This window comes from Suncus etruscus, chromosome 1, assembly GCF_024139225.1.
Source record: "Suncus etruscus isolate mSunEtr1 chromosome 1, mSunEtr1.pri.cur, whole genome shotgun sequence".
Classification (NCBI taxonomy): domain Eukaryota; kingdom Metazoa; phylum Chordata; class Mammalia; order Eulipotyphla; family Soricidae; genus Suncus; species Suncus etruscus.
This window is the reverse complement of record NC_064848.1, coordinates 129,564,737-129,590,665: the sequence shown is the minus strand read 5'-3', so window position 1 is coordinate 129,590,665 and position 25,929 is coordinate 129,564,737. Positions and strand designations below refer to the sequence as shown.

General features: G+C 35.1%; 1 protein-coding gene and 1 pseudogene across 2 annotated transcripts; both read right to left on the bottom strand.

Moving 5' to 3' along the window:
* Window positions 1–880: 880 nt before the first annotated feature.
* ING3 (inhibitor of growth family member 3) lies at window positions 881–24,680 on the bottom strand. 2 transcript variants are annotated; one of them, XM_049771099.1, is made up of 12 exons: window positions 24,546–24,680; window positions 24,234–24,305; window positions 21,632–21,732; window positions 20,250–20,315; window positions 14,531–14,627; window positions 12,386–12,457; window positions 10,765–10,884; window positions 10,345–10,502; window positions 9,031–9,224; window positions 5,155–5,347; window positions 3,650–3,688; window positions 881–1,199 (listed from the first exon to the last, which is right to left on the bottom strand). In XM_049771099.1, exons 1-12 carry the CDS (start codon window positions 24,571–24,573, stop codon window positions 1,083–1,085), a joined length of 1,257 nt encoding a protein of 418 aa, XP_049627056.1. In that variant the 5' UTR covers window positions 24,574–24,680; the 3' UTR covers window positions 881–1,082. The 2 variants fall into 2 exon arrangements, 1 of the variants encoding a protein (XP_049627056.1); XR_007494822.1 differs by lacking the exons at window positions 881–1,199; window positions 3,650–3,688; window positions 5,155–5,347; ... (1 more) ...; window positions 10,345–10,502; window positions 14,531–14,627 and having other exon boundaries at window positions 10,820–10,884.
* Window positions 2,758–2,881, bottom strand: LOC126032436 (uncharacterized; annotated as a pseudogene).
* Window positions 24,681–25,929: the final 1,249 nt, after the last annotated feature.

The following is a 25,929-nucleotide window of genomic DNA, read 5'->3' as shown; positions in this document are numbered from 1 at the left end:
CCATTATTCATTTTATCTGATGTTGATTTCTTTTTCATAACCCTTAGACTGAAAGAAAAGCCAGAGAGATGTTCTAGAAAAATACATTTGCATTTCAAAAATTCATTAAAAATGTCTTTCCCTTATTTTTCACATCACAAATTCCAAGCATTATTATAGAAATTACAGAGTACACAGCATTCTGTGTCCTGGAATCTTTCAGATTATGAAATTGGAAGTTAATTTGAGTAAAGAAATTTTTCCTTATTAAGCATTTAAAGTATAAATACAAGGAATTTTTTAAAAACTTTATTTTAACACCTAATACAATTCCAATTTTAAGGATTACTCGCACAAAAAAATAAACACATTTGGTATAAAAATGTATCACTTTAACACCCTCTCCCCTTCTGCCCACCCCCCACCCTCATGAACTGCACTCTATCTGGATGCAGAAACATATAAAGACTAATGGCACAAATTCATTTTTTTACCTACAGGAGTTTCTGTTTATGTACTCAGGTACTCTAGAGGACATCAGTCCACTTTATCACATAAACCATTTCCTTCAGCCTGCTGAATTTAGTTTCACAAAGAAACAAATCTTATAATAAAGGCATTTTAAAAACCATTATCTTAAATTCTTTTTTAGAAGCACTGACTTTTTTGCAACCATTTATATACAATGTTACATAACAGCTCTGGAGTACAGTACATGCAGCAGAATATACCTGTTGAATATAAAATACTTTTCATAAAATCTTCATCGTTGGAATTTGCTGAAGTCTAAATTATAGAATGCCCATTACTTTGAGAAAATGGTTGAGGAGTACAAATATCTGCATATGTCGGCCACCGAAATAATCCAAGGCTAACTGGAATAATATTCATAGCACACCAGGAGTGCATAAATAATTTACTTACATTATTAAAATACAACCCATAAAATTCAAGTTCAAGATCTTATAGGATTGTCTATGTAAATCCTTTAAATAGTTGCCTGGAAATGCATTGTTTCTTCTTTTCCTTTTCTTTTTCTTTTTTTAAAGTCTTAGATAAAATTTGAGCTGAAGCTGTTTTTCTCCTCAGGTGAAATGACACCTTTATTTATGCCGGCTGCCCCTCCTCTTCATTGCAGCAGTGCACTGTGGACAGTACCATTTTCCTTTAGGAGCTTCTGTCAACCCAACACAGCCATAATGGAACCATTCTATAGGGCACTGAAAAGCAAATTGCGAAACCATTTTTAGTTTTTAATTTGTTTTAATTTTTAATTGTTCAGACCATTGCTGTAATTTGAACTCAGGGTTTCCCACATTCACGGTAAGTGTTCTAAGGCCTAGCAACACTCTCCACTTATAATCGCTAGAGATTGAAAAATATATTAAAGTATGCCCAGTAAAGACTGGAGAGATAGTACAATGAGAAGACTCTTGCCTTGCCTGAGTTTGATTCCTGGAAATTCATATAGTCCCCCATTTTTTAATTTTGTTTTGTTTTGGATCACATTCAGCAGTGTTCAGGAATCAATCCCTGAGCTAAGGGATCACTACAGGTGAGACTCAGGAAACCTAATGGGATGCTGGAGATCAAGTCCATGTTAGTCACAAGCAAGACAAGCACCCTACCCAGTATACTATTACCCTTGCCTCTTGTATAGTCCCCTTGAGCACTGTCAGGAGTAATCCCTGAGCACAGTGTTAGGAGTAAGTCCCGAGTAACTAAGTACAGTCAAGTGTGGCTCCAAAACCAGAGAGGAAAAAAACCTAGTGGGCTAAGTATGAATAGACTCATATAAACAGAATTTTAGATCTAACAGTTGATTTTCAGATTATATAATTCAATTGAGACACTAATTCATGATAAAAACTAAAGCACAGGAACAGTGTGAATCTTAGTTAACACTGAAGTTCAAGTAATCTATTCTCATAATCATAAATCAAACCTAAAGTTCACCAATTCTCATTAAGTTGGAAAATAAGTTGATACCAATTTTAAGAAAAGAGAGTTATCTTATATAGAAGGCAAATGTTATTTGAAGATATTACTTAATATTCATCCTTATTTAGTCCCTTATTATAAAGCAGAATAAGCTAATTATAATTAAAGAGATAATGGGATGACCTGAGTTTTCTTTCTGAGTAGATCTATTCCAAGATGACTAGAGAGAAAGTATTCTACTCTACAATATATTAAGTACTTTCACAGAATATCTTAGAATTCCAGGCAAAGAGCACAACTGGGAATGAGGAATCAGTGAAAATAAGACAGTGCTCATGGAAATTTCATTAATAAATTCCACTAACCACCAGATACAGTTTACAAGTGTTTTGTAACAACCACAAATAACTCACAAGTGAGCCTAAAGAAGGACAATCTCTATGTGAATTTGTTGTGGGACCTAGTCAGGTCACCAAGTTTAACACACCCAACCCTTCAGACAGTTTTGAACAGATTATTAGTCCAAAGACACAGTCATTACAGAGCAGTACTTCTACAGAATCTAGAGTTCTCTTGCCCTTCAGAACTGAAAGCTAAGAAGGACAAAACTATATGAAATAAAGAAAAATTTTAAGTGAAAAATACTCTAAATTGTGGCCAATTAAAAAAAAAGATCTCTAACTTAAACTTTCTAATAAAGAAACAGGAATCCCTTTCTTCCAAATCTCCTAGCTTTTTGTTGTGGTTCATCAAGGTTTGGGGCCATAGCCATTGTGCTTAGGAATTGCTTAGGGCTCTGTGCTCAAGGATCATTCTTTTTTTTTTTTTTTTTTTTTAACATGTAGCCCCATTCACAATACAGACCAGGCAAAGAGCCTGGGCTAAGGTGTATATGGGTACATTTACTGTACCTCCACTTTCTATAGTCAGTGTAAAGAACACAGCCTGTGGTAAGCATTTCTTACCTTTTTTTTTTTTTTCGATTTTTTTTTATATGTATATAAAAAACCTTCACCAGTGCAACATTCCCATCAACTATATCCCAAGTGTCCCTCCTCCCCACCCCACACCGGCTTGTACTCTAGACAGACTTTCTACTTCCCTCATTCAGTCACATTTTGTTATAATTCTCAGTGTAATTATTTCTGTGACAAGGATCATTCTTGACAGAGTTGGGGGACATATGGAATGCTGGGACCAAATCCAGTTCAGATACATGAAAAGGAAGCACCCTCCCCACTATTTATTGCTCCAGTCCCCAAACTTCCATTTTTTATCAAATGGGCATTAACTAATGAACAGGAGCAGAGGACAGCAAGAAATACTATCATCTTAAAAAGCAAATAATCTCAAATTAGAGCCTCAATGTTCTCCTTTCACTTTAGCAACTAGCCTTCTGAAGGACAGATGGCCTGAAAATTATAATTCTGCTACATATTAACTGGGTTCAAATAAACAATTATATTTAGGTAAAAGGAGACTGTTCCTAATTTTTTGTACAGTATCTTTTTAGAAGTAGTCTACATATAAAACTATAAATTATGCCATAAAAGTTAAAAGAAACATACTTCTAAGGGATATAATCCTATTTTAGTGAAGACTCTTCTTGCATTAATACAGCATAATTAACATAAGCACAAATCCATTTTCTTAGATTGCTTCAATAAATAAAACAACTAAGTAATAATGGGCAATGTTTTTTACCTATCACAAAAAAAAAAATACTTACATCTTGGTTATCACAGCCGACCATCTCACCATAGGATACCTAGTAAAAAGATAATAATGAAATGTTTATATTTTCATTATAATTACTTAACATGTGAGTCTAAATTGTTCATGGTACTTTTTTTTTTTTGGTTTTTGGGTTACATCCAGCTGTGCTCAGGAGTTACTCTTAGCTCTATGCTCAGAAATCGCTTTTAGCAGGCTCGGGGTACCATATGGGATGCGAGAATTCGAACCACCATCCTTCTGCATGCAAGGAAAACATCCTACCTCCATGCTATCTCTCTGGCCCCTGTTTATGGTACTATTATAAAATAAATATCAGACTGCAACAAATTATATAATTTTGTACAGTTTTATTTTCCTTCAAGTACATTTTGGAGCAGGGTACAAGGGAGACACACAGAAACTAACTGCTCTTTCTTATTTTTTTTGGTTTTTGGGTCACATCCGGCAGCGCTCAGGGGTTATTCCTGGCTCTATGCTCAGAAATCGCCCCTGGCAGGCACAGGGGGCCATATGGGATGCCGGGATTCAAACCACCGTCCTTCTACATGAAAGGCAAACGCCTTACCTCCATGCTTTCTCTCCAGCCCCATTAAAGGCTTTTTCTATTTTGAGGGTGGGGCTTACCCCTGGCTTGGGGATCATTCCTGGCAGAATTAGGGGATCATATGAGATAGCAGGGATTGAACCTGGTTAGCCAGCAAATGCCCGTCTGCTGTACTAATGCTCCAGTCCCCTTTTACTTCTTGTTCATCTTATGACATGTAAATTTTTGCAATTAACAATTCATTTCACTGAAACTTAAATCTATCTGTCTCCTTCTCATTTCTGTTTCCTATCCATTACCAACACATTAAAACTTCAAGTTTCTTATACTCTTTTAAGTTTGCAATGGCATTACTTTATGATAAGGTTACTAAATCAAACTTCATAGTTCTCTGAATGATAAGAGTACCTACACATAAGTTCTAGAGAGCATGAATAATATCTCAGTGCATATCAATTTTGGGGAGTACCACTAAATTTTTCCCCCCTCAAAGCTCACAGCTTTAAAGCTATGTTCTTAAAAACATAACAAACTGAAAACATATTAAAGACTTATTGTGAAAGAATTTGAAAAAAAAAAAACAAACAAACATTTAGAACAAAAAGAAACAAGACGTCTTTAACAAGGAAAAAGGCAAGAAAAATTTCCATAGCTGTTTTCATAAAGAAAGGTTCACATAGTCAATATTATATAAAATCATAGAATTTAAAAAACAAAAACAAAATACTGTGACAAAAAGAAAATAAAGATAAACCGGCCAGCAGCACTACAGTTAATTCTATGGAAGAGTAAATAAAAATATCCTCCAAAGGTCTAATTTTACAAACAACATAAACTAAAATGACTATGTGAAACAAAATTATCTTTTACTTAGTTTATTTAGATCATATATTATAGAACATGTATAGAATATTTTTTATCATATGTTTTAGAGAAATAGAGCAAAATTCTACCTGATTACAGATGCAATATCGCGGTTCATTTGGGTCATACGTCCAATCAACCTGGCTATTTGAATCTGATTCTGGTACTACTGTTGCTTGTTGAGAGATTTCTTGTACAACAGTTGATGAGGAAGAACAAGAAGATAACGAAGAAGATGAGGAGGAAGATGAGGACTGCTGGCTTGAAGATTTGTTGTTGTTTCTGTTAAAAAAAAAAAGTAAAAGTCTTAATGTTCATCATCAAATAAGAGTACCTAATAACTCAACTGATACAAATTGAGTATCATAAAATGTCTACAATCATATATATGTATATATATTTATATACACATATATACATGTATATATGCATGTATATATATATGTGTGTGTGTATATATACACACACGCACACACACACACAGAAAACTACAGAACACTGCTTCAAGAAAAAAGAGGACACAAGGAAATGGACACATATACTCTGTTCCATATACTCTGTTCCTGGATTGGGAGGATCAATATAATTAAAATGGCAATACTCCCCAAAGCATTGTAGACTTAATGCGATAATTCTAAGGATAACCATGACATTCTTCAAAGAAGTGGATCAAACACTCCTGATATTCATTTGTAGCAATAAACGGCCACAAATAGCTAAAGTAATCCTTAGGAAAAAAGAAGACAGAGGAATCATTTTTCCCAACTTAAATTGTGGATTTGACTTGAGTATTCAGAGAATGATCTCAGACATTTGATAACGGGGCAAGAAACACAAAATAGAGCATAAAATCCTCTTCAACAAGTGGTATTGGGACAAGTAGTCAGTCACAAAAAATAAACTCAGACGTCTACCACCCTGCACAAAGGTCAAATCAAAATGAATTCAAGACTTTGATATCAGATCTGAAACTTTAAGGTATATAGAAGAAAATGTAGGCAAAACAGTCCATGACAAAGACATCTTCAAGGAGGAAACCCTCTGTGCAAGCAAGTGGAAGTACAGATAAACGAATGAGACATTAAACTAAGAAGCTTCTGCACTTCAAAAAAAACAGTAACTAAGATACAAAGGCTACCACTGGAATGGGAGAAACTATACCCATCTAATAAGGGGCTCATATCTAATATATACAAGGTACTGACAGAACTTAAGAAGAAAATAATCTAACCCCATCAAAACGTGGGGAGAAGAATGAACAGACATTTCCTCAAGAAGAAATACAGATGGCCAAAAGGTAAATGAAAAAATGTCCTGCATCACTTATCATCAGGGAGACACAAATCAAAATAACAATGAAGTATCATCTCACGCTAAAGAGACTGGCACGCATTAAGAAAAGAACAGAAACAACCAGTGCTGGCATGAATGTGGGGAGAAAAGAACTCTCATTTACTGCTGATGAGAATGCCATCTAATCCAGCCTTTTGGAAAACAATATGGAGATTCCTCAAAAATCTAAAACTGAGCTCCCATATGATCTAGAAATACTACTAGGGGTATACCCTAAGAACACAAAACAATACAAAAATGCCCTCTGCATGGCTTATGTTCATTGCAGCACTATTTACAACAGCCAGAATCTGGAAACAACCCAGATGTCCAACAATAGATGAGTGGCTAAAGAAACTGTGCTACATCTATACAATGGAATACTATGCAGTTGTTATGAAAATTGAAATAATAAAATTGTCCTATACATGGATGGACATGGAGACTTATGCTGAGTCAATGAGTCAGAGAATAGAATAGTCTTTTAAGAAAAATAAAAGACAATATGGTAATAATATCCAGAAATAACAGAGATAAGAACCAGAAGGATCAGCCCATGATATGAAGCTTACCACAAGAGTGGCGAGCACAATTATAGCACAAACTGCACTTACAACTACTGTGACAATGATAGTGAGGGAGAGAAATACAATGCCTGTCTGAAGACAGGCAGGGGATGGGGGAGGAGGAAATGGAGAACATTGGTGGTGGAAAAGTTACACTGGTGAAGGGTGATATACATTAGATCAGGGGTCTCAACTCAATTTACCTGGGGGCTGCAGGAGGCAAAGTCGGGGTGATCCTTGAGTGCAAAGTCAGTAGTAAGCCTTGTACACTGGGGGGTGTGACCCAAACAACTAAAACAAAACAAAACAAAAAAAGATTCCTCTAGGGCAGGGCCACAAAATATTGTATGGAGGACCATTTGCGGCCCGCGGGCCATGAGTTTGAGACCCCTGCATTGGATGATTGAAACCCAATTAGGAACATTTAGTAACCACAGTGCTTAAGTAAAGAAATGATTAAAGATTTAAAAATAATATATAAATAAAATGTAAGATAACGTAATTATCTTTAATAAGATAATTATAAGATAACTTCTTTTTTTTTTTGGCTTGATTTTCTGTTATTGGAGCTATACCCATCAGTGCTTTACTTCTAATTCTGTGCTCGGAAGATTTATATGCAGTTCCAGGGATCAAATTAGGACCAGCTATATGTAAGCCTTGCCCCTGAACCTTGTTTCTGGTTACTACAGTGAGCTGTACTAGGGTGTTTGAGTGTGGGTGGGGGTTTATGTGATGCCAAATATTGAACTCAGGGCTTTTGTACATATCAGCCATGCTCTCCACCACTTGACCTACCTTCTAAAATTAAGTTAGTTTTTGTTTTTGTGCCATATCCGGCAGTACTCAAGGGTTACTCCTGGCTCTGCACTCAGAATCACTACTGAATGGCTTGGGGTACCATATGGGATACCAGGTATTGAATCCAGTTTAACTGCATGCAAGGCAAACACCCTATTTGTAGTACTTTAGCTTTACCCCCCCCCAAATTAAGTTCTAATGAGTTGACTTAAACCATTATAGTTGTATTAGTATTATTAGAATCTGACATTCTTTCAATAGCTATGCAGAAAATACTTTTCCATCAAAATCTAATATCTTTAAGGCAAAAAAACACATGGTGCTCAACCAACATGTGAAAGCATACCTGAGGAGTTCAGAAAGAAAATAGCTAAAAAAGCACAAGTAATGTACCATTATCTATGCACTATTCAAATACTTAAAATATAGATTTTATTATAAATTGCTAAATTACAATAAATTATTAAGGGAAAAGAAAGGGAAAAAAATTTTCAACACTTGACTTTTGGGGAATAATTCTACATTGAGCATTCATTTAGGGATTTATTTAAATAAAGCATCGTTGGGGTCAGAGAAATAGTGCTGTGGATAAGGAGTTTTGCATGCAGTTGATCCTAGTTCAATTCCAGGAATGAGCCCTAAGTACAGAGCTAAAATTAAGCCTTAAGCACTGTCATGTGTGACCCCAAAAAGAAAATAAAAACTGAATATATTTAGCATTAAATTATAAGTTTTTATTATAAAACCTAACATCTACAAATATCTGGATTATGGCACCAAATGGTATTAAATGTTCATATCTTTAAAGATCAAAAAACCGTTCAAAGTCCCATATCCAAACTGTGGGAATATTTTTACAGTTCTGAGTTTTGAGACATAAGATGCTCTCAATGTGAAAACCTGTTCTGAAAAATTCCCAAGATATAATTTGTGGTTTATAAATTAATTTTCCTCGACACAGGACAAAAAGAGTTATACATGAAAAAAAATAGCAGTAAAGGTTTATCCTATGAACAAAAAAAAAAAATGATCATAAACAGTTTGTTAACAATCACCCAATTTGTGATTCTAAAATGTCATTGATTTTTAAAGACTTCATCCACTTGAAGTCTGGCAGTGAATATGAAAAAGGTCATTATCTCCCTGGCCCTCCAAAGTTCACCCTGTGCCATTGCTACCAATGCTCAATATATGAAAGTCCTGCTGGACACAAAGTAGACTGCATGCTTAGCCAAGGTAGACTGCTACTGTGACAACGTCACTTACTTGCTCTTTCTCCCACTTCGTGAGTCGGCTGCTGATGAACTGGCATTCTGTGTTAATGTAGTCATGAGTGCGGAAGATGATGAATAGCCAGTTGTTTCCCTGGGCATTGAAAATTCTTTTCCCAACTGAAAGTCATTATTCTTAAACGCTTCGTAACTGGCTTTTAAACTTGATGTTCGTCGTCCCTCTTTCATCTTAAATAGACATTTATTGATAGCATTAATACACATAAATATGTGGACTTTCATTTTTTTCCTTTACTAGATAAAGCATGATCTTATTTAATGAAATACTTGTTTATTTATTCATTTATTTGAAGAAAGACTGGGGAAAACACATCTGGCAGTTCTGGGGGGGGGGTCATTTGTGGTGCCAAGAATCAAAGCAAGATTAACCACATGCAAGGCAAGCTGGCACCCTTACATAATTATATTTTTTAAAAGAATTATTTTCATCACTAGAATTTGAGACATTTTATGTAAAGATCTAAAATCCTTTTTTAAAAAGTTAAGAGGAAACAACAGGATGGGGAACTTAATTTAGAATATGGACAAACTAGGGCCAAAGTGGTGGTGCAAGTGGTAGGGCATTTGCCTTGCATGCACTAACCCAGGACAGACCTCGGTTCAATCTCCCATCGTCCCATATGGTCCCCTAAGCCAGGAGTGATTTCTGAGTGCATACCCAGGAGTAACCCCTGAGCATTACCAGGTGTGAACCAAAAAAGGCCAAAGAAAAAAATATATATGGACAAACTGACAGAAGATAACATGCTCTAGGCAATCTAAGCTGAGGCTACAGAAAATTGGAACTGATAGGAAAAAGGAAATTTGCTCCCTCACATGTTCTGGATTACAATTGAGAACATGGGCAATCACTGCATAGGGCTTTGTATGAGGTGGGAAGAACCTTTTAAAAAAATTCTTCATTAGCAGGTGCTCTCTAGATATTCAATTCATTACACAAAATGTCAGACATCATAAAACTGTGATGTAAAAATAGATCTACACCATTAAGAAAATTCTTGGGGCCCGGAGAGATAGCACAGCGGCGTTTGCCTTGCAAGCAGCCGATCCAGGACCAAAGGTGGTTGGTTCGAATCCCGGTGTCCCATATGGTCCCCCGTGCCTGCCAGGAGCTATTTCTGAGCAGACAGCCAGGAGTAACCCCTGAGCAATGCCGGGTGTGGCCCAAACCCCCCCCCAAAAAAAAAAAGAAAGAAAATTCTTAAAACAGCTCACAACTAGCTGTTTCTGTTGGTTTGCCAATGATTTACAAAAAGTGGAATGCTGTTTCCAAGCCATTGTCTTTTACCTGCGCTGTAGCTTGAACTGCTTGGGCTGCTGCCATGGTAATTGCCCCTGCACCAGTTCCTGAAGATAATGAGCCAATATTATAGGATGCCAGAGGTTGGGTAGAATTCACGTTGTAAGTATTATTGGAGGAGGTCGTAGAATTACTATTTCGACAACCTGGAGAGAATTAGAGGAGAACTTAAAATGCTTAAAGAGGAATGACAAGACTAGAGTTAAAAGATGTTATTTCTCAGCACAGATATAATTATTAAATTAAAATTTTTCTGGTGACTATAAAACTTTGTCACCTTTTTCTTCTTCCTTCCCCAACAGTAGACTTTCATGAGCTCAAGTATCTGTATATTTCATCAATACCAAATGTTTTCATTTTTACTTAAATTAACACAAAAAGGGAAGCCAATGGAGATAATAAAATTACCTAGTGTATTTTCTTTAGAGGCATCTGATGTAAGGGTAGAGAGAAGAGCTTCAGCTTTAATCTTCTTTTCAGGAATATGATCTGTTGTTGTATGATGAGATGCAGGGTTATATTTCCTTTCTAAATATAAAGAAAATGCTTGTGTTTTTAAATTTTTTAATTTTAAAAAATTATAGATAAGAAATAAGTCTGCCAACTAGTAACAAAAAAGTAATTACGATCTAGGTTCGTCATGAAATACAAAGCATTATTTTCTTAGAAGAAAGTATAAACAGTACTCACTGTGATACATCTTATTAAGAAAAAAATTAATTAAAAAAGAATAGTTTCACAAACTTAAAAAAAGTTTCGGGAGTAGCACTGGAGAAACAGTATAGGGATTAAAGTGTTTGTCTTGCATATGGCCTATGCCAACTCAATCTTCAGAATCACCTGTAATAATAGCCCCCCCACGCAGTAAACGAGTGACTCCTAAGCAAAAAGATAACAGTAAGCCCTGAGCATCAGAGGGTGTGCCCAGAAACAAACAAACAAACAAACAAGCAAACAAACAAAACACAGCAAAGTTTCAAGAGCTAAGGAGAAAGAGAGGTAAAGTGCCTATAACAAATTTTTCATGAATAAAGTTCTGAGTTCAATCCAAGGTATTGAAGGATATAGCCCTGGAGGCCCGTGGGCATTGCTAGATGGCTCCAAGGGTGGACATGGTGACACTACCACCACTGGGACCTCAAGGCACTGCATCAACTCGTAAATCACTGCTTCCCCTTGCCAGGCTAGACAAGTAAATCACTGGAAATGACATCTAGAGCCCCTGCATTATCCAGGAGAAACTCTACCCTCCAAAAGAACTTTCAGTAGCAAAGAAGAATTATCTAAAAGGATTATCTTTTAATTATTAAAAAGGATCATTTTCAATCATCCATTTCATTTAAAATTAATTTGTCAAAAATAAATAAATAAATAAATAAAACTGTTTCCTACTCATCTGATAGATAGACCTTTCATTTACTCACTAAGTCATCAATTGAGCCTTTACTGTTTGTAAAATATTGTTAAGCACTAATGGAGAAGGAAAGATAAAAAGAAACAAGAGATCATTGAAGACTGTTTTGTTACTCTAGCAGTGGTCCTCAAACTATGGCCCGTGGGCCACATACTGCATTTATATCTGTTTTGTTTCTTCATTGGAAAATAAGATATATGCAGTGTGCATAAGAATTCGTTCATAAGTTTTGTTTTTACTAGAGTCAGACCCTCCAATGGTCTGAGGGACAGTGAACTGGCCCCTGTTTAAAAGGTTTGAGGACCCCTGCATCTATAGTTTATAAGAGAATCAGGGATGTGTAGATAAGGAAACATGATTGATTATTTATTCTATTTATCTCATGAGTATTAGAAAAGAGACTACCTGTTCCCAAATTAAGTATTATTTTTACAAAATAAAAATAAATTAACCTGAAATTGCAATGAAAAAAATTTATTTCATAAAACGAAACAAAGGGAAATACAACTTTCTGGATCAGCTTATGAGTGCTAATAAGAGAATATAATATATACAGAGAGAGGCATTAAGTTTTTCACCACATATAAAAATTCAGTTGCACTAAATCAAACTTACTTTCCACTGGAGTGTGTGAATGAGCATGATGATTGTTCACTGGCTGTGAAGGAGTATCTAATTCCAAAGATCCTAAAAAATAAATAAATAAATAAAACCAATGAGGCAGAGATATAAACCACCAAAGCTTGTCACAAAGGTCCCTTACCACTGATAGATCAACTTAGAGACACTACTTACTCAGTGGAGCACCAGCAAGCTCTGATGCATAAGCATGGGTCATTTTGCCATATTTGAGGGTTACCACTGTATTTTTTACCCTAAATCGATTTCATTATCTCTCATAACAATCAGCAGTTAATTTCTCAATGTTCACCTTAAGTAAAATATTACTCAAGTAATACTAACTAATGTCTAATTAGGAAATTTACCAAATTGGGCTTTGAATATTACCCTTATTTGGATGAATAGATATTTTAACTCTGCTACCAATAATATCTAAGAAACACAAATAAGTTTTACCTTTTAATGGGAGATCTTAATGTAGAGTAAGAGTAACTGTGAAAGAAGACTTCATTAAAAGGACACATTTTATTTTATTTTATTGTCACATCTGGTGCTGCTCAGGGATTTGGCTCTTCACTCAGGAATTACTCCTGGTGGGGGTTGGAGAATAACAAAATACCAGGGGATGAACTGGGATAAGCAAATACCCCACTAACTGTACTATCACTCTGGGCCCCTAAAAGGGTATGTTTCCATAAAGACTTTCAGAAACATAGGGTCTTTACTGCATTAAAGTAAGCTTTAAGAAATTTTTAGTTTATCTCGATTCCTTGAGATGAAATTTTAACAGGGCATAATATGACGCAGTCCCAAAACTTGATCCAATTTAGTTTCATATGTCTGCAATTTATTAACCTTCCCGCTTTACTGAAAAGGCATGTATTACCACTACTCACAACTATTCTCAAAATTCCCAAAACAAATCAATATAGCTATACAATGTTACTATACATATTTTAAAATACTTATTTTCAGATAGGATTTCCCTAAAATAAAAGTATTACAAATAAATCAGATCAGTGGTTCCAACTGATGCCAGTTCACAGATATCAAAAGCTCGAAAATCACTGTCCTAGATGATCATAAACAAAATGATGTATCAATACAGATTTGTAATTGCACAGAATGGGTTCTGGTCTCAGTGCATCTCTACTTGACTGCTAATACATTTATAACCAAGTAAAATAAATCTTTCAAATGTGTCTAGAAATTAGCATGTTCTTGCAATTAAAAAAAATCAAGGGGGGAAAAAATGCTTAAACCTTTTTAATTCCAGCAGAAATCAGTTATAACATTGAATTGGTTCTTTAGTAACTACCTCCTTTGTGATTACCACTTCACCTATTTAGATGGGAAGAGATGCTAAATTATTTAAATAACAGAGCCCAGAACTCCATTTGAGGGGAGTATCTTGAATTAAATCCAAGTAGTAGTAATTATAGCAAGTGATTAAGTTGAGTTTTATAAAGAAATATTAAATGGCTTCTTGCTCCTAAGAACATGTTTGGGAAAAATTTATTTGAGAAAAAGAAGTGACGTGAAACCAATTAAAATTCTCCTTAGTGATATGGTTGAGAAAACATCTTAAATAACTATTTTACTTTTTATTGGGGGGGTGGGGCATACCAGGCAAAAAGCTAAGGGGCTACTCAGGCTCTGCAGTTAAGAATTGCTCCTGGCAGTGCTTGACCATATGGGATACTAGGAAATGAACTCAGGTCGACCGAATGCACAGCAAGCACCTACCAGCTGTACTATCTCTCCAGGTCCTTACCGCAGTTCTTAAGAAGAAAAAAAAATAATAATAACCTTCCTCAGACAGCATATATATAACCAGGAAGAATGAAGTCTATATATCTGACAGAGTAGAGTTAGTTTTCTAGAGGATATTTAAAAAAAAAATCTTTTACCACTTATCTTACCAACTTATTAAAACAGACAGAATAATTCAATATCTTCTTTTCATAAAGATGAGTAGATGATATCCTATATAACATCTCACATAACCCAAACAATATCAACTGCTTGAGTCCCATGGTACTCAAGTCAGAATCAGAGAAGCGTTTGGGTCAAATATGTTTCCTCAGTGACTTGCACAAGTACTGTCCAACATTGATGTAAAACTGTAAATTTACTTACGCCTCTCTAATATTTCTGTAATTCCAGCATTATCAGCTTCCAGCTCCATTTTAAACTTAGCCAGTTCCTGATCCAGCTTTCTCAAGTGCCGATCTACCTGTTTCAAAGAAGATCAAAGATAACCACCAAAATTTGGGACACTATTAAAGTGTCAGTTTAATGGGGAAACCTAAATCTGTTTTTTTTGTTTTTCAGTGAAATCATATCCTACAGCCAGACAAATAATCTATACCTCACATGTATAATCTATTTTATTTTTTAAAAAAAGTGATGCTATTCTAAATAATCTCCAGCCTCCTTTCATAATTAAAAACGTTAAAAAGCCACAATTATAATGTTAGAAATGATTTGGAAGAGGTGAAGTAACATATTAAAGTATTCCTAATAGGAATTTGAGGTGGAAAAAAGTCCACGAAGGTAGAGGACGGTGGTTTTACATTCAGCATGAACTCCAATTTATAACAGAGCCAGCCACACTGTTAAACAATAACTGCTATTTAGAATAAGGAAGTAAAGACTGTCAGTCTACAAAGGAACTGCTATTCTCTATACACAGATATCTCTAAGGCAGGAAAGAACATGATTATAATCTATAAACGTTTATGCAAAAGGTTGAAACAAAAAAGAGAATTTTAGCCAAGAAACTCCATTTCTCAATGGTCTTAATTAAAATGGTTTTAATATAAAACTATTGATCTTGTTAAGCTGGTAGAATTTAATTCTCATTATTCTTTGGATTAATTTCAGAAATTATACAATACCTCAGACTAACAAAACTTTATCATTTTTGTTAACCTTCATATTAGATATCTTAAAATACTTTTTTCATTTTACTATTTGGAATAAAACCAGAAGCCATAAAATACTTGAAAACTATTCAAGCTATATTTTTGAGAATATCTTATATTTTTCAAACTTCAAATTTTCACTGGATTATTATTATAATTTCAGAGAAACTGTCTTACAAATATAAAGATGTGCATGATTTATCATTAGGGGAAAGCATTTAAATAAACCTTTCAATTAAACAATATGTATCTAAACAAAAGAATGGAGCAAGAAATAATTTTTATTTGGATGTTTTCAACTAGACTAAAATGTCTAATTATTTACCTCTAACTTTAATCTTTCAAAATAGGCTATTAATGAATCATTTTCTAAGTGAAGAGACTGGGGTTTAAAAGGGCTAAGTTCCAAGCCTAAATTCAATAGCTGCTGCATTATTAGAAACAAGATGAAAATCAGATCTATATGTAATCAAAATTATGTTTCATTTATCTCTAACACTGTCGGCTGAACAACCTGTCACTTGTAGGAGCCAAATTACTGTTAACTCACATAATTCAAATAGAAAAATTAGGAATATTGTCATATTACTTGAATTTGTATATTAATAGCCGGGGTGCTGGTTTTTCTTACTTTTGATCATTTAAAGCTTAAATTTCCCTCCTTCACATACAAGTTATTTTTTAGAACTCAACAGAATTTTTAATTATAATACTTAATATACTATTTTACATAATGAACATTTGATCCTATTCTAAAAACCTTCAGGTAATCTGAGCATCCACTGATCAAACATCCCTCCTAATAATGGAATTTAACACAGACCTCAGTTATTCAAGGATATCTTTCACATTGTCAAAATTTAATCTCAAGGGAAATCATTTAAAGTCCAAGACCATTTAATGCAGTGGGAATACAAAAATCATTTTTCTTACAGGCAACAGTATTACTAATAAATAGTGAGTAACCATTATGTATCTGGTGCTAGGATAAATGTGAAGAATGAAAAAGAATCAAGTCTTTTTAGAATTAAAATATAACTGATAAAAAAGTATCAGCATAAGCCTTTTAGCATAATGTTATTTAAAATACAATGCAATAAACAACAGCTGAAAAATGTCAAAACAGCATTTAAAAACTGGGGGTGTCTTGATAGACACAAGAAGGTATGAGTAAATTAATAAAGAATGGATTGTCTAAATGAGTAGAAAAGAGAATTATATCTAAAGAACATACATGAAAGACATGAAAATAGATGATTATCAGAAAGTATGGTGTGATCTGTAATGGAAATATAAAATAAAAGTATCAGAATCCAGTTTGAAAAAGTGGGGTAGGAGATAATGAAGACCCCATACACACAATCCTAACTCCACCTGGATATTTAAGAATTATTCATTATATTAAAAACTATGCAAAAATGTTTTATACCCGAAAGCATGGAATATAATAAAATTTTTGATGTTGGCTAGCTCAGAGATAAAGCAATAAACAACCAAAAAATTAAAACTCTAAGAACCAAAATACATGTAAAAAGGATTATAAATTCATTCATATTGAAGACAATAATTAAGCAGTGGGAACTGTTCTTGAGATTTACCCGTGTACCACTAAATCAAATTAGAAGTTTCAAAATAAAGTGATAAGATTTAACTCAAGCTTGTAAAGCAGTGGAAAATGTAACAGTATTAAACTATCATAACAAGCAAGAGCAGAACTGAATTTCATTAAAATCTAAATTGATTCCCTCTACAAGGTTCTAGAGGAAAAGCATCCAATCTATTCTAACTGATTACTACAATGTTTCCAGAGATAACAGATAACATATAACATAATAATATTTATCATTTAGATATTAAGTATATTCAAATTGCTCTTCATCTTTCAAATGAAACAAACGAATTTTCATCTTTTAAACATTATTTGTACAGCGATAATCCTCTGCTTTTCTCTTTAGATTCCCTGTCTTCCGAGATTCAAATTTCGAATTAATTCAAACTGAACTACCCTTAAATTTTTTTAAAAGTTTCTACAAGATTAATTCCTTCTAACACTTTAAAAATTCTACAATTTAGATGTTACACTTGCTCTATCTGAATAAACACCCAGTCTATAAGTTTCTAAGTTGAGATCCACTGCAATAAAAAAAATGCATCCTATCTGAAAAATGTAGCAATAGTGAATAAGGACAGTAAATTAGGGGAAAAAAGGAACCATGATTGCAAACTATTTCCCTGGTGCTAAGTCATGAAAATGATTCTTTACATTTTTGAATTATATTTAAACTAGATGGAAATTTGATCCATCTTAAAGCTGAATCAAATACTTGAGACCTTAGCACAAAATCTACATCTAATCATCTTCCAAACAGACAATAAAAATTGAAGACAAATCAAAAGGTGAAAATCACATAATACAGTTCCTTAATTAGACTACCAGATGAGTTCTCAAATATAAAGGCAAAATGCAGACTCGAAGTATAATCATTTCAGGAATACGCTAGCATATAAAACAGAATCAAGTTCAAGGTCATTTATTGAGCCCTGTAAGAGATTTCTAAAATCACTCAAGCATTCACAAAAAGCTCAAATTTTACTATAGTAATGTAAATCAACTTTATTAAGTATTAAAATCAAATACAACCTTGTGACAGTGACATCTGGCTTAAGAACAAAAATATGGAAATTATTTTAAGTTTTTTTCTTTCAGCCAAATATCACTGAGTCACTGAAATAAAATGGCAGTTCTACGGAAATTCTTCAGCAGATTTCATCATTTAAGAATACTTAAGCATTTTCGTTTTCTTTTTTTCTCTTAAGAAGATAATCAGTACAACGCTTGTCACAGTTTCATAGCAAAATAATATAATAAAAATGTCATAAAATATAACAACTCAATGTCATATAATCCATGTTGATGGGTGAACTCAAACACAATTACAAAAAAATTGATGTATCTTAAATTCTATAATGTATGCTTAAGATTAATATAATATTACAGTGCTTAAAAAGGATTTTTAAAATCTCTTTTAAGGTATATTTAACACATCTGTTAAAAATTTTCTATCTGCCTCCTACTGCTTTTAAAATGAAATCCACATGGCTCCATTGGCTTCTAGGTCCTGTATGTGCTGGCCCTTACCTGTCCTATCAACTTCCTCTCTTTATTCACTAAATAGCACCCACCGATCTTCTTTTCTGGTTCAACATGTCAAGTCTTTTCCCACCAAAGGCAGCACTTGACACACCGTTCAAAGTGAGATTATTTGATAGTCTCTAATTATCATCTGAGCCTACATTCATCCTCACTACACTACTAAGAAAGAGCTCCTCCCAGTCATAATTTCTCTTGTGACAATGCAGTACTTCTTTTCATTCCTCCATATACACAGGAAAAAGTTACAATATACTAAGTGCAGAGTAAATGAAAGAATGGTTCATAAATAACAGAAGAAAACATATACATAAACCCATTCATTAATGTCATTTATATATTTTCTAAATGATGTTTTAACATTGATGTAAAAAAAAGTAGTAAAGTAACAAAACATTAACAAAAAACAATGAGTAGAACCAAAGAGATACTGTGATCTTTAAAAGTAGATCGTTGCTAAATTGAGATGGATATAGATTATTACTAATTATCCTTGAAGTCAAGTAACTATTTTACCTATGTAGACATATTGGAAGAATAAGAAAATTAAGAACATCTTTTTTGTTTTTCATTTCACAGTGAATCAAGTCCGAATATTTAATCTTTAAGTATCGTTTATGCAAGTATTTTTCAAATATGTATATGAAAAAAGAGCCTAGTTAAATGATAAACACTAAAATCTTTTCATTCTATGAGAACAATTAAACTATATTTTAGGGCTTTACATGACATTTTCCAATTTCGCACAGCATTTAAAACCTATACTCTATGTGTAACAAACGAATCTGTCTTCTCATTGATGTCACTTGCATTTACATTTATCTGTCAGTAATAAAACTGTCTCCAGACAAGACCATAAAAACAGATATGAAAATCTATATGCAGGGGCTGCAGAGATAGTACACTGTATAAGATGCTAACCTTCCATGTAGTCAATCTGAGTTAGATGCCCAGAACCCAATATGGTCCACTGAGCCCCTTCAGGAGTGATCCCTGAGCAGAGCCAAGAGCAAGACCTGAACATTGCTGGTGCAGGCCAAAAAATAAACAAAAGACAGAAAAATCTATATTCAAGCTAGTCATGAGTGAATCTGTTTCTCAACTGTAACCTGCTAAGATGCAGACATGAGTAATTCCCCAAAGCAAATGTATTTCGGAATATACTTTAAATTAAAATATAGAACCTTTAATTGTAACTAATTTGAAAAATGTAACATATATCTGTCTTCTTGGTGATTCCAGTCTTTAAGAAGTGTGTAATGCTGCAAAAATAACCTCTCTTAAGGTTTATCTAGAATTTCCAAATATTTGTTACAAGAGTCAGTCACTGAATATTACCTATAAATACTATTAAATAGGTGATATAGTGTGTACTAACGTTCACTCAAATGGTTCTGTTTTTTCTTTTAGTCTATGATGAACTGTTATCAATAAAGTAGCTTTCTGTGTATCTTAAAGATAACAATCTTAAGATTTTTAACAAAGTACCTTAAGGATTAGTAAAATAAATTTCAACACTATACTGATTAAAAAGAAAAGTCGACAAGATGATATCATATGATAATAGTTAGGTAAACACTAAGATATTTAGCCTAATTGCTAATAAGATGACTCAGACTGTTCCACTAAGAATATAAAAAGTAGACACACTTCTCAAATGGAATCACTAAGTTAGTATATCAGTTTTTTCCTGTTCTTATTATATTTAAAGCAATAAAATTTAAAGTAAAATCCATAACACAAATACTTATATCATAAAAGAACTATTTATTTCACTTACCAAGTCATAGATCTGGTTTGCCAACTGTACCTTCTCATCGGCATCTTCTAAAGCTTTATAGTAATCCTGAATAAAAAAATGTTAAACTGAAGAACTTTTGAAATATTAATATCTAGGACATAAAACTACATTTTAATTCTTACACTTGTGTCAACTGTCAGTTATACTACATTATCAATAAAAACTCAGGGGATAGCTTAGGATTAGAAATTATGGAAAGCAGGGAAGAATTAAAGGGAGACGCTAAGAAGTCCTAGAAAAAAAAATGAAAATAAATAGCATTCCAAGTCTAGTCTCTACAATAGTAAAAATTATAGTAATTTCTTTTACAAAAACTAGTAGATTCTCTTAAAGAAATTAATTTTTATCTACTCTATACTATTCTAACAACTTTTTATTAAAATTTAACAATGAAAGCATTCTTTTTTTTTTGGGGGGGGGGGGGTTTGGGTCACACCCGGCAGTGCTCAAGGGTTACTCCTGGCTGTCTGCTCAGAAATAGCTCCTGGCAGGCATGGGGGACCATATGGGACACAGGGATTCGAACCAACCACCTTTGGTCCTGGATCAGCTGCTTGCAAGGCAAACACTGCTGTGCTATCTCTCCAGGCCCAATGAAAGCATTCTTATGCGTATGCTTCAAGTTTGTAAATAGTCCATAATTCTACTTTAAACTTAAATAAGAATTCTGTATTTATAGGCCGAATACATATGCAAATTTAGTGTCAAACTAAAAGATCTTTATTGACCTTTTTCTTTTTCTTTTTTTGGTGTTTGGGCCACACCTGGTGACGCTCAGGGGTTACTCCTGGCTATGCGCTCAAAAGTCACTCCTGGCTTAGGGGACTATATGGGACGCGGGGGGGGGGGGGGGGGTCGAACGGCAGTCCGTCCTAGGCTAGCGCTGGCAAGGCAGACACCTTACCTCTAGCGCCACTGCCCAGCCCCTATTGACCTTTTTCTAAGAACCAGCAAAGAACAACAACTTGGATGGCTAGCAATATGTATGATATGCTTCAAATCCACTAAATCTGAACCACTTGCAGCCACAGCTGGAAGTGTTAGATGTCTAAAAATGTTACGATATTAATCACTGAAATAAAACAAATTAAGAGGAAATTCTATTTTGTGGTTCTTTAACTGGTAAGTTGCCGATTATTAAAACTATTTTAAGTCACCAAATGATTCAATGTTAAAAAAAAAATTCCTCTATCTGAGGACCTATCCTAGAACATAAGAAATTACTTAAACATTGAAGAACCATAGATAGCCATTCCCCAGTTGGATGCCAAGCGCCGTAAAAAATAGTATCATTCTCAGATCCAGTATTTACTAAAAAACTAAATGAAAAGAAAAGAAAAATACCCCAGTGCTGAACATACTTTTTTGATAGAAGCCATTTGTTCTTCTCTCCACTCTGGTTTATTTTTCTTAGCATTCATGAAGAATTCATTGACTCTTTGCTCTAGCTGATCCATTGCATCTATGATTGGATAACAACATTTCACATTTATATGACCAAATTCATACACTGAATATAAATGCTTTGATTTCACCTGGCCTGTAACTTAAATATGTCCCGCTGTGATTATCTAAATATATACTGCTTTAACTACTATAGTGAAAAAACGCTAGTAATTCAAATATCCTCTACTGCAAGAGTCAGAAGGGAGTCATGACCATTTCTATACTAGTTTTGGAATAGCAGAATCAAATGTGTTAAAACAACATCTTACAACATGATGGCATATGCAAGACCTGAGCCTAATCCTGAACAACATATAGCACCATCTAGCTGCACTGGAGTATGAGGCCAAAACTCGTAAGGTCCTTAGAGCTAGGTGTCACCTCAAGTTCTCCCTGGACTATCAATACGCACAGCCCCTTTAAAAGCTAAATAAAAAGAAGTAAACATTTTAATATGACATATGCCATATTGTAATTAGACATAATATGTCATATTGTAATTAGAAATCAGTAAGCAAAATCATTTATTCATTCAAGACATTATATTCTATATCAGATTTTCTCAAAACCCGTGTCAAGCAAAATCATTCATAGGTCTGGATAAATAGTACATCGGTATGGTATGTACTTTGTATGAGGCAAACCTGAATTCAAACCTCAAGACCCCTTATAATTTCCCAAATCTCATTAGTGATGATCCACGAAAGGTAGGTTACTTGCCTTGCACTCAACTGACCTGAGTTTGATATCTAGCATCCCATCTGATCCCCAGAGTCCACTTGGAGAGATCTCTGAGCACGAATGGGTATAGTACAAAAAAAAACAAAAAAATGTTTTTAATTTAAAAAAAGTTAAAAAGAAATTTCTGGGCTGGAGCAACACTGACAGCAGAGAGTTCAATTCCCAGCACCACAAGAGCCAGGAGTAAGCCCTGTGTACCACTTCACCAAAAACTAGAAGCTCCTAATTTATTTGAAAAATGGTGTGTTTATTAAACTATTATACTGTTCCATCTTATCATATCTTAAAACACAGATCGTTTTCCACACCTCTCATAACAACGCATAAGCAAACATTAGGTATACAGAATTAAAAAACACACTCCACAGATTTACCCCATGAATACCAGTTATTATCGTATTTGAAGAATTTAATTAAGGAGTACTTACATTCTTTTCAAACAAAAGTGACACAAAGTTATCAAGGTCACTTTATTATACATTTCAATTATGTATCCTAGATTAATTTCAAATTGTATACGCTTATTTATTTGGGATTTTGTTTCGATTTTTTGATAAAGGGGCCATACCTTGTGGTACTCAAGGATCAGTCTGGTGGAGTTTAGTGGACCATAGGTGATGCCAGAGAGACATCATGACAGCCACTAGCAAGGCAGAGGTGCCTTAACCCAAGTGCCATCTCATGGCACTAACAAACTTGACTATTTCCCTTCCACAAGGAGAGAGTTGTAAAGTTCTTTCCATAATGTACAAAAATGTGGTATTCGAACTGGTTTATTGTTTGTTTGGTTTTACTTTTAGAGCTACACTCACAGGGCATCTGGGCAGCTAGGGATGTTCAAAAGATCATTAGATGTTCTGAGTTCAAAGTTTCCAGCATGCAAAGCAGGTCCTAGCCCTTAGCCCATTGAGCTATCTTTTTGATCAACCTCCACCTCTATACCTTTAATGTTTAGTTTTTTCTAAATATGATTTCTTTTTGCCGAGGCACTGATATTTTCACATTTGAATATAAATCTTTTGAGGAAATATAGGAGGAGGGAAAAACGATACTATGAACTAAATTCAACAAAAGACTAAGTGCAAGTCTGAGGAAAAGTCATTGGAATGACCCAATTATCACTTATAGAAGAAAAATAAAAAAACACAAAATTTTACTGCAAAATATTATTTGCCTTATGCATTCTAAGAAGATCCAATTAAATACTACAATTCAGAATGTATCCAATAATATGCAACTGCAAACTTGGCCATTCCAAGTTCACCAGTGTCCAAAGAATAAACATTATTTCAGAGTTTTTTTTTTTAATTTTTTTTTTATTTAAACACCTTGATTACATACATGATTGTGTTTGGGTTTCAGTCATTTATTTCAGAGTTTTAAACATTTATGCAAAAGCATAAATTCTAAAAATCTATGTTCTACAAATCTACACATTAGAACCAAAGGGGGGGGGGAATCTCGACATCCGTGCCGATAGGCACCGAAACCTTCATGCATCTATATTCTCGATCAAGATTTAAAAAACAAAACAAAAACTTTTGCATACTCCCAACCTAGCATAAGAAATACTTGTGCATGCACTTGCAAAAGTACTAGAAAGTGGCGATGAGAAGAAGAGAAGGAAAGATTCTATGCTGTGGCTCTTTTGGACAACTCTAAGTCCTACGGCACGAGAGAGAAGAAAGTCAAGTTGGAGGAGACGGCCAGCGACGAAAAACATGCATGGCCGGCCTCGAATACACTCGGCAAAGCGGAGCAAACGCGCCAACTTACTCTGCACCTGCAGGTCCATCTCGCGCATCTCCGTGAAGCGGTCCCGGAGATCCATTGGCAGCTGCTCAATCACTGTCAAAAGGGAGCAGCCGTCACGGGGGGCGGAGCCAACGGTGTAAGTTACGTGCTTACGTCGTGCGTGCGTGCGTGCGTCGGGGGGGCGGCAGCTCACAGCGAGGCTGCCAGTTACCGTGAGAAAGAAACACCCCCCCGCCTCCCCCTCCCGCCCGCCATCCCTCCCGCTCGTCCACTCGCGCTTCTCGCCCGCCCCAAGGTCCTACAGTCGGTTCCCCTCCAGCGCCGCCCACTCACTTTCTAGATAGTCTTCTAGGTACAACATCGCGGCCTTTAGGCTGTGGGGGGACGAAGGGGTCCAGGGGTTATTTGTGTCACTCGCTGTCGCTGGAGTTTTGTCCCTTCCAATATGGCGCCTCCGCTAGCAGCACCCGCTCGGCTTCGGCGGAAAAAAAAAAGAAAAGGAAAAAAAAAAAAACACTTTGGCGCCTGACGGGTGCTTGCCTCACCGCCGCCCGGAGCTGTGATTGGCTGTCGGGGGCCGTGACGTCAGCGGGCCGGAGCCCGCCCCTGCGCCATTGTGGGAAATGTAGTTGAATGCTTTGCTCTGGCAGGAACTAAAGCGTCGCCTCGTCTGTGCGTAGAAACTACAAAAACCGAGGGCCTTTGCGAACGGTGCGTCACAAGCTCTGAGCTGCGGTACCTCTGTTTATTTGTTGGTTTTTCGCCCGGGGAATTCCGGGAGTTGTAGGCGCCTGCCTAGCATAACTAGGAACCAACTTTTCACCTGTTCTTTTCCTGCCGTGGTTCTATGTCCAGACGTTTGACAAACAGCAGAGGTTCTAACGCTAGAATGATGAGCCAAGTTCGGGTCTTTGGATTGTTTCAAGCAAAATTCTGCTGGAATTTTGACTCGGTTCTCTACTCCTAAAATTAAAAGAAAATGTAAATAGGATTTCTGGTTTGTTTAGGTTAAGAATTTAATATGTATGTCCCGCATTCAATGATGCCCAAGATATATGCGTTTCCAGACCTCCTTCCTATTTTGTGGTCCTTCTACATGTCGTCCTAATGTCATTGATCTAGACTTAACTTCACTCTCCCTTGGCCCCATTCACAAAAAAGCCCAAGCGGAAAAAAATTCACTGGAGTTGGATAATGAACAGTGCTAGCAACATCTCTAAACGGTTTGATTAAATTCTCTGAATTAAATGTCTGTGTTCTGGAGTGTTGCCTATCTCCCTTTGACTTCTCACTGTCAATGCACATCCCTATTATTTCCAGATGTTCACTGTTCCCTCCCCTCTATTCTAGCATCTCTTATATGTGTTGAGTATTGTTATTTTCCATGTGTTTTGCTCTTCGTCTTTCAGGGAATTTTGTGTTTCATTTATAAGTTATTGTTTTCTTATATTTTTTTCAGGGTGAAGTATAAACATTATGTATCCATTTGAGCTTTCTGTTTCCCCCCTCCTTTAATGAAAGTTCCAAGACTTTCACTGCTTTTAAACCAGGTAGTTAGCTGTTATACAGAAGAATGTAAAAGGGACCTTGATTCGATCTTAATTATCTTATTTTTTTTGTAATTGTCTCTAAACTCTAATGCCTTGTTCATTCTCACTGCCTCTTTTTTTTCTTTCTTGGCTATTAAGCAACTGTCTTTGATATTTTTTAGTAATTT

Bases quoted from the DNA above. Each gene is read 5' to 3' on its own strand.
- ING3 (XM_049771099.1), bottom strand. From the start codon at position 24,573: ATGTTGTACCTAGAAGACTATCTAGAAA. The intron at 14,628-20,249 runs GTAAGTGAAATA...TCTTTGAAACAG, and splicing joins CAAACCAGATCTATGACTTG to GTAGATCGGCACTTGAGAAA. The intron at 10,885-12,385 runs GTAAGTTTGATT...CTTTATATTTAG, and splicing joins TTCACACACTCCAGTGGAAA to AAAGGAAATATAACCCTGCA.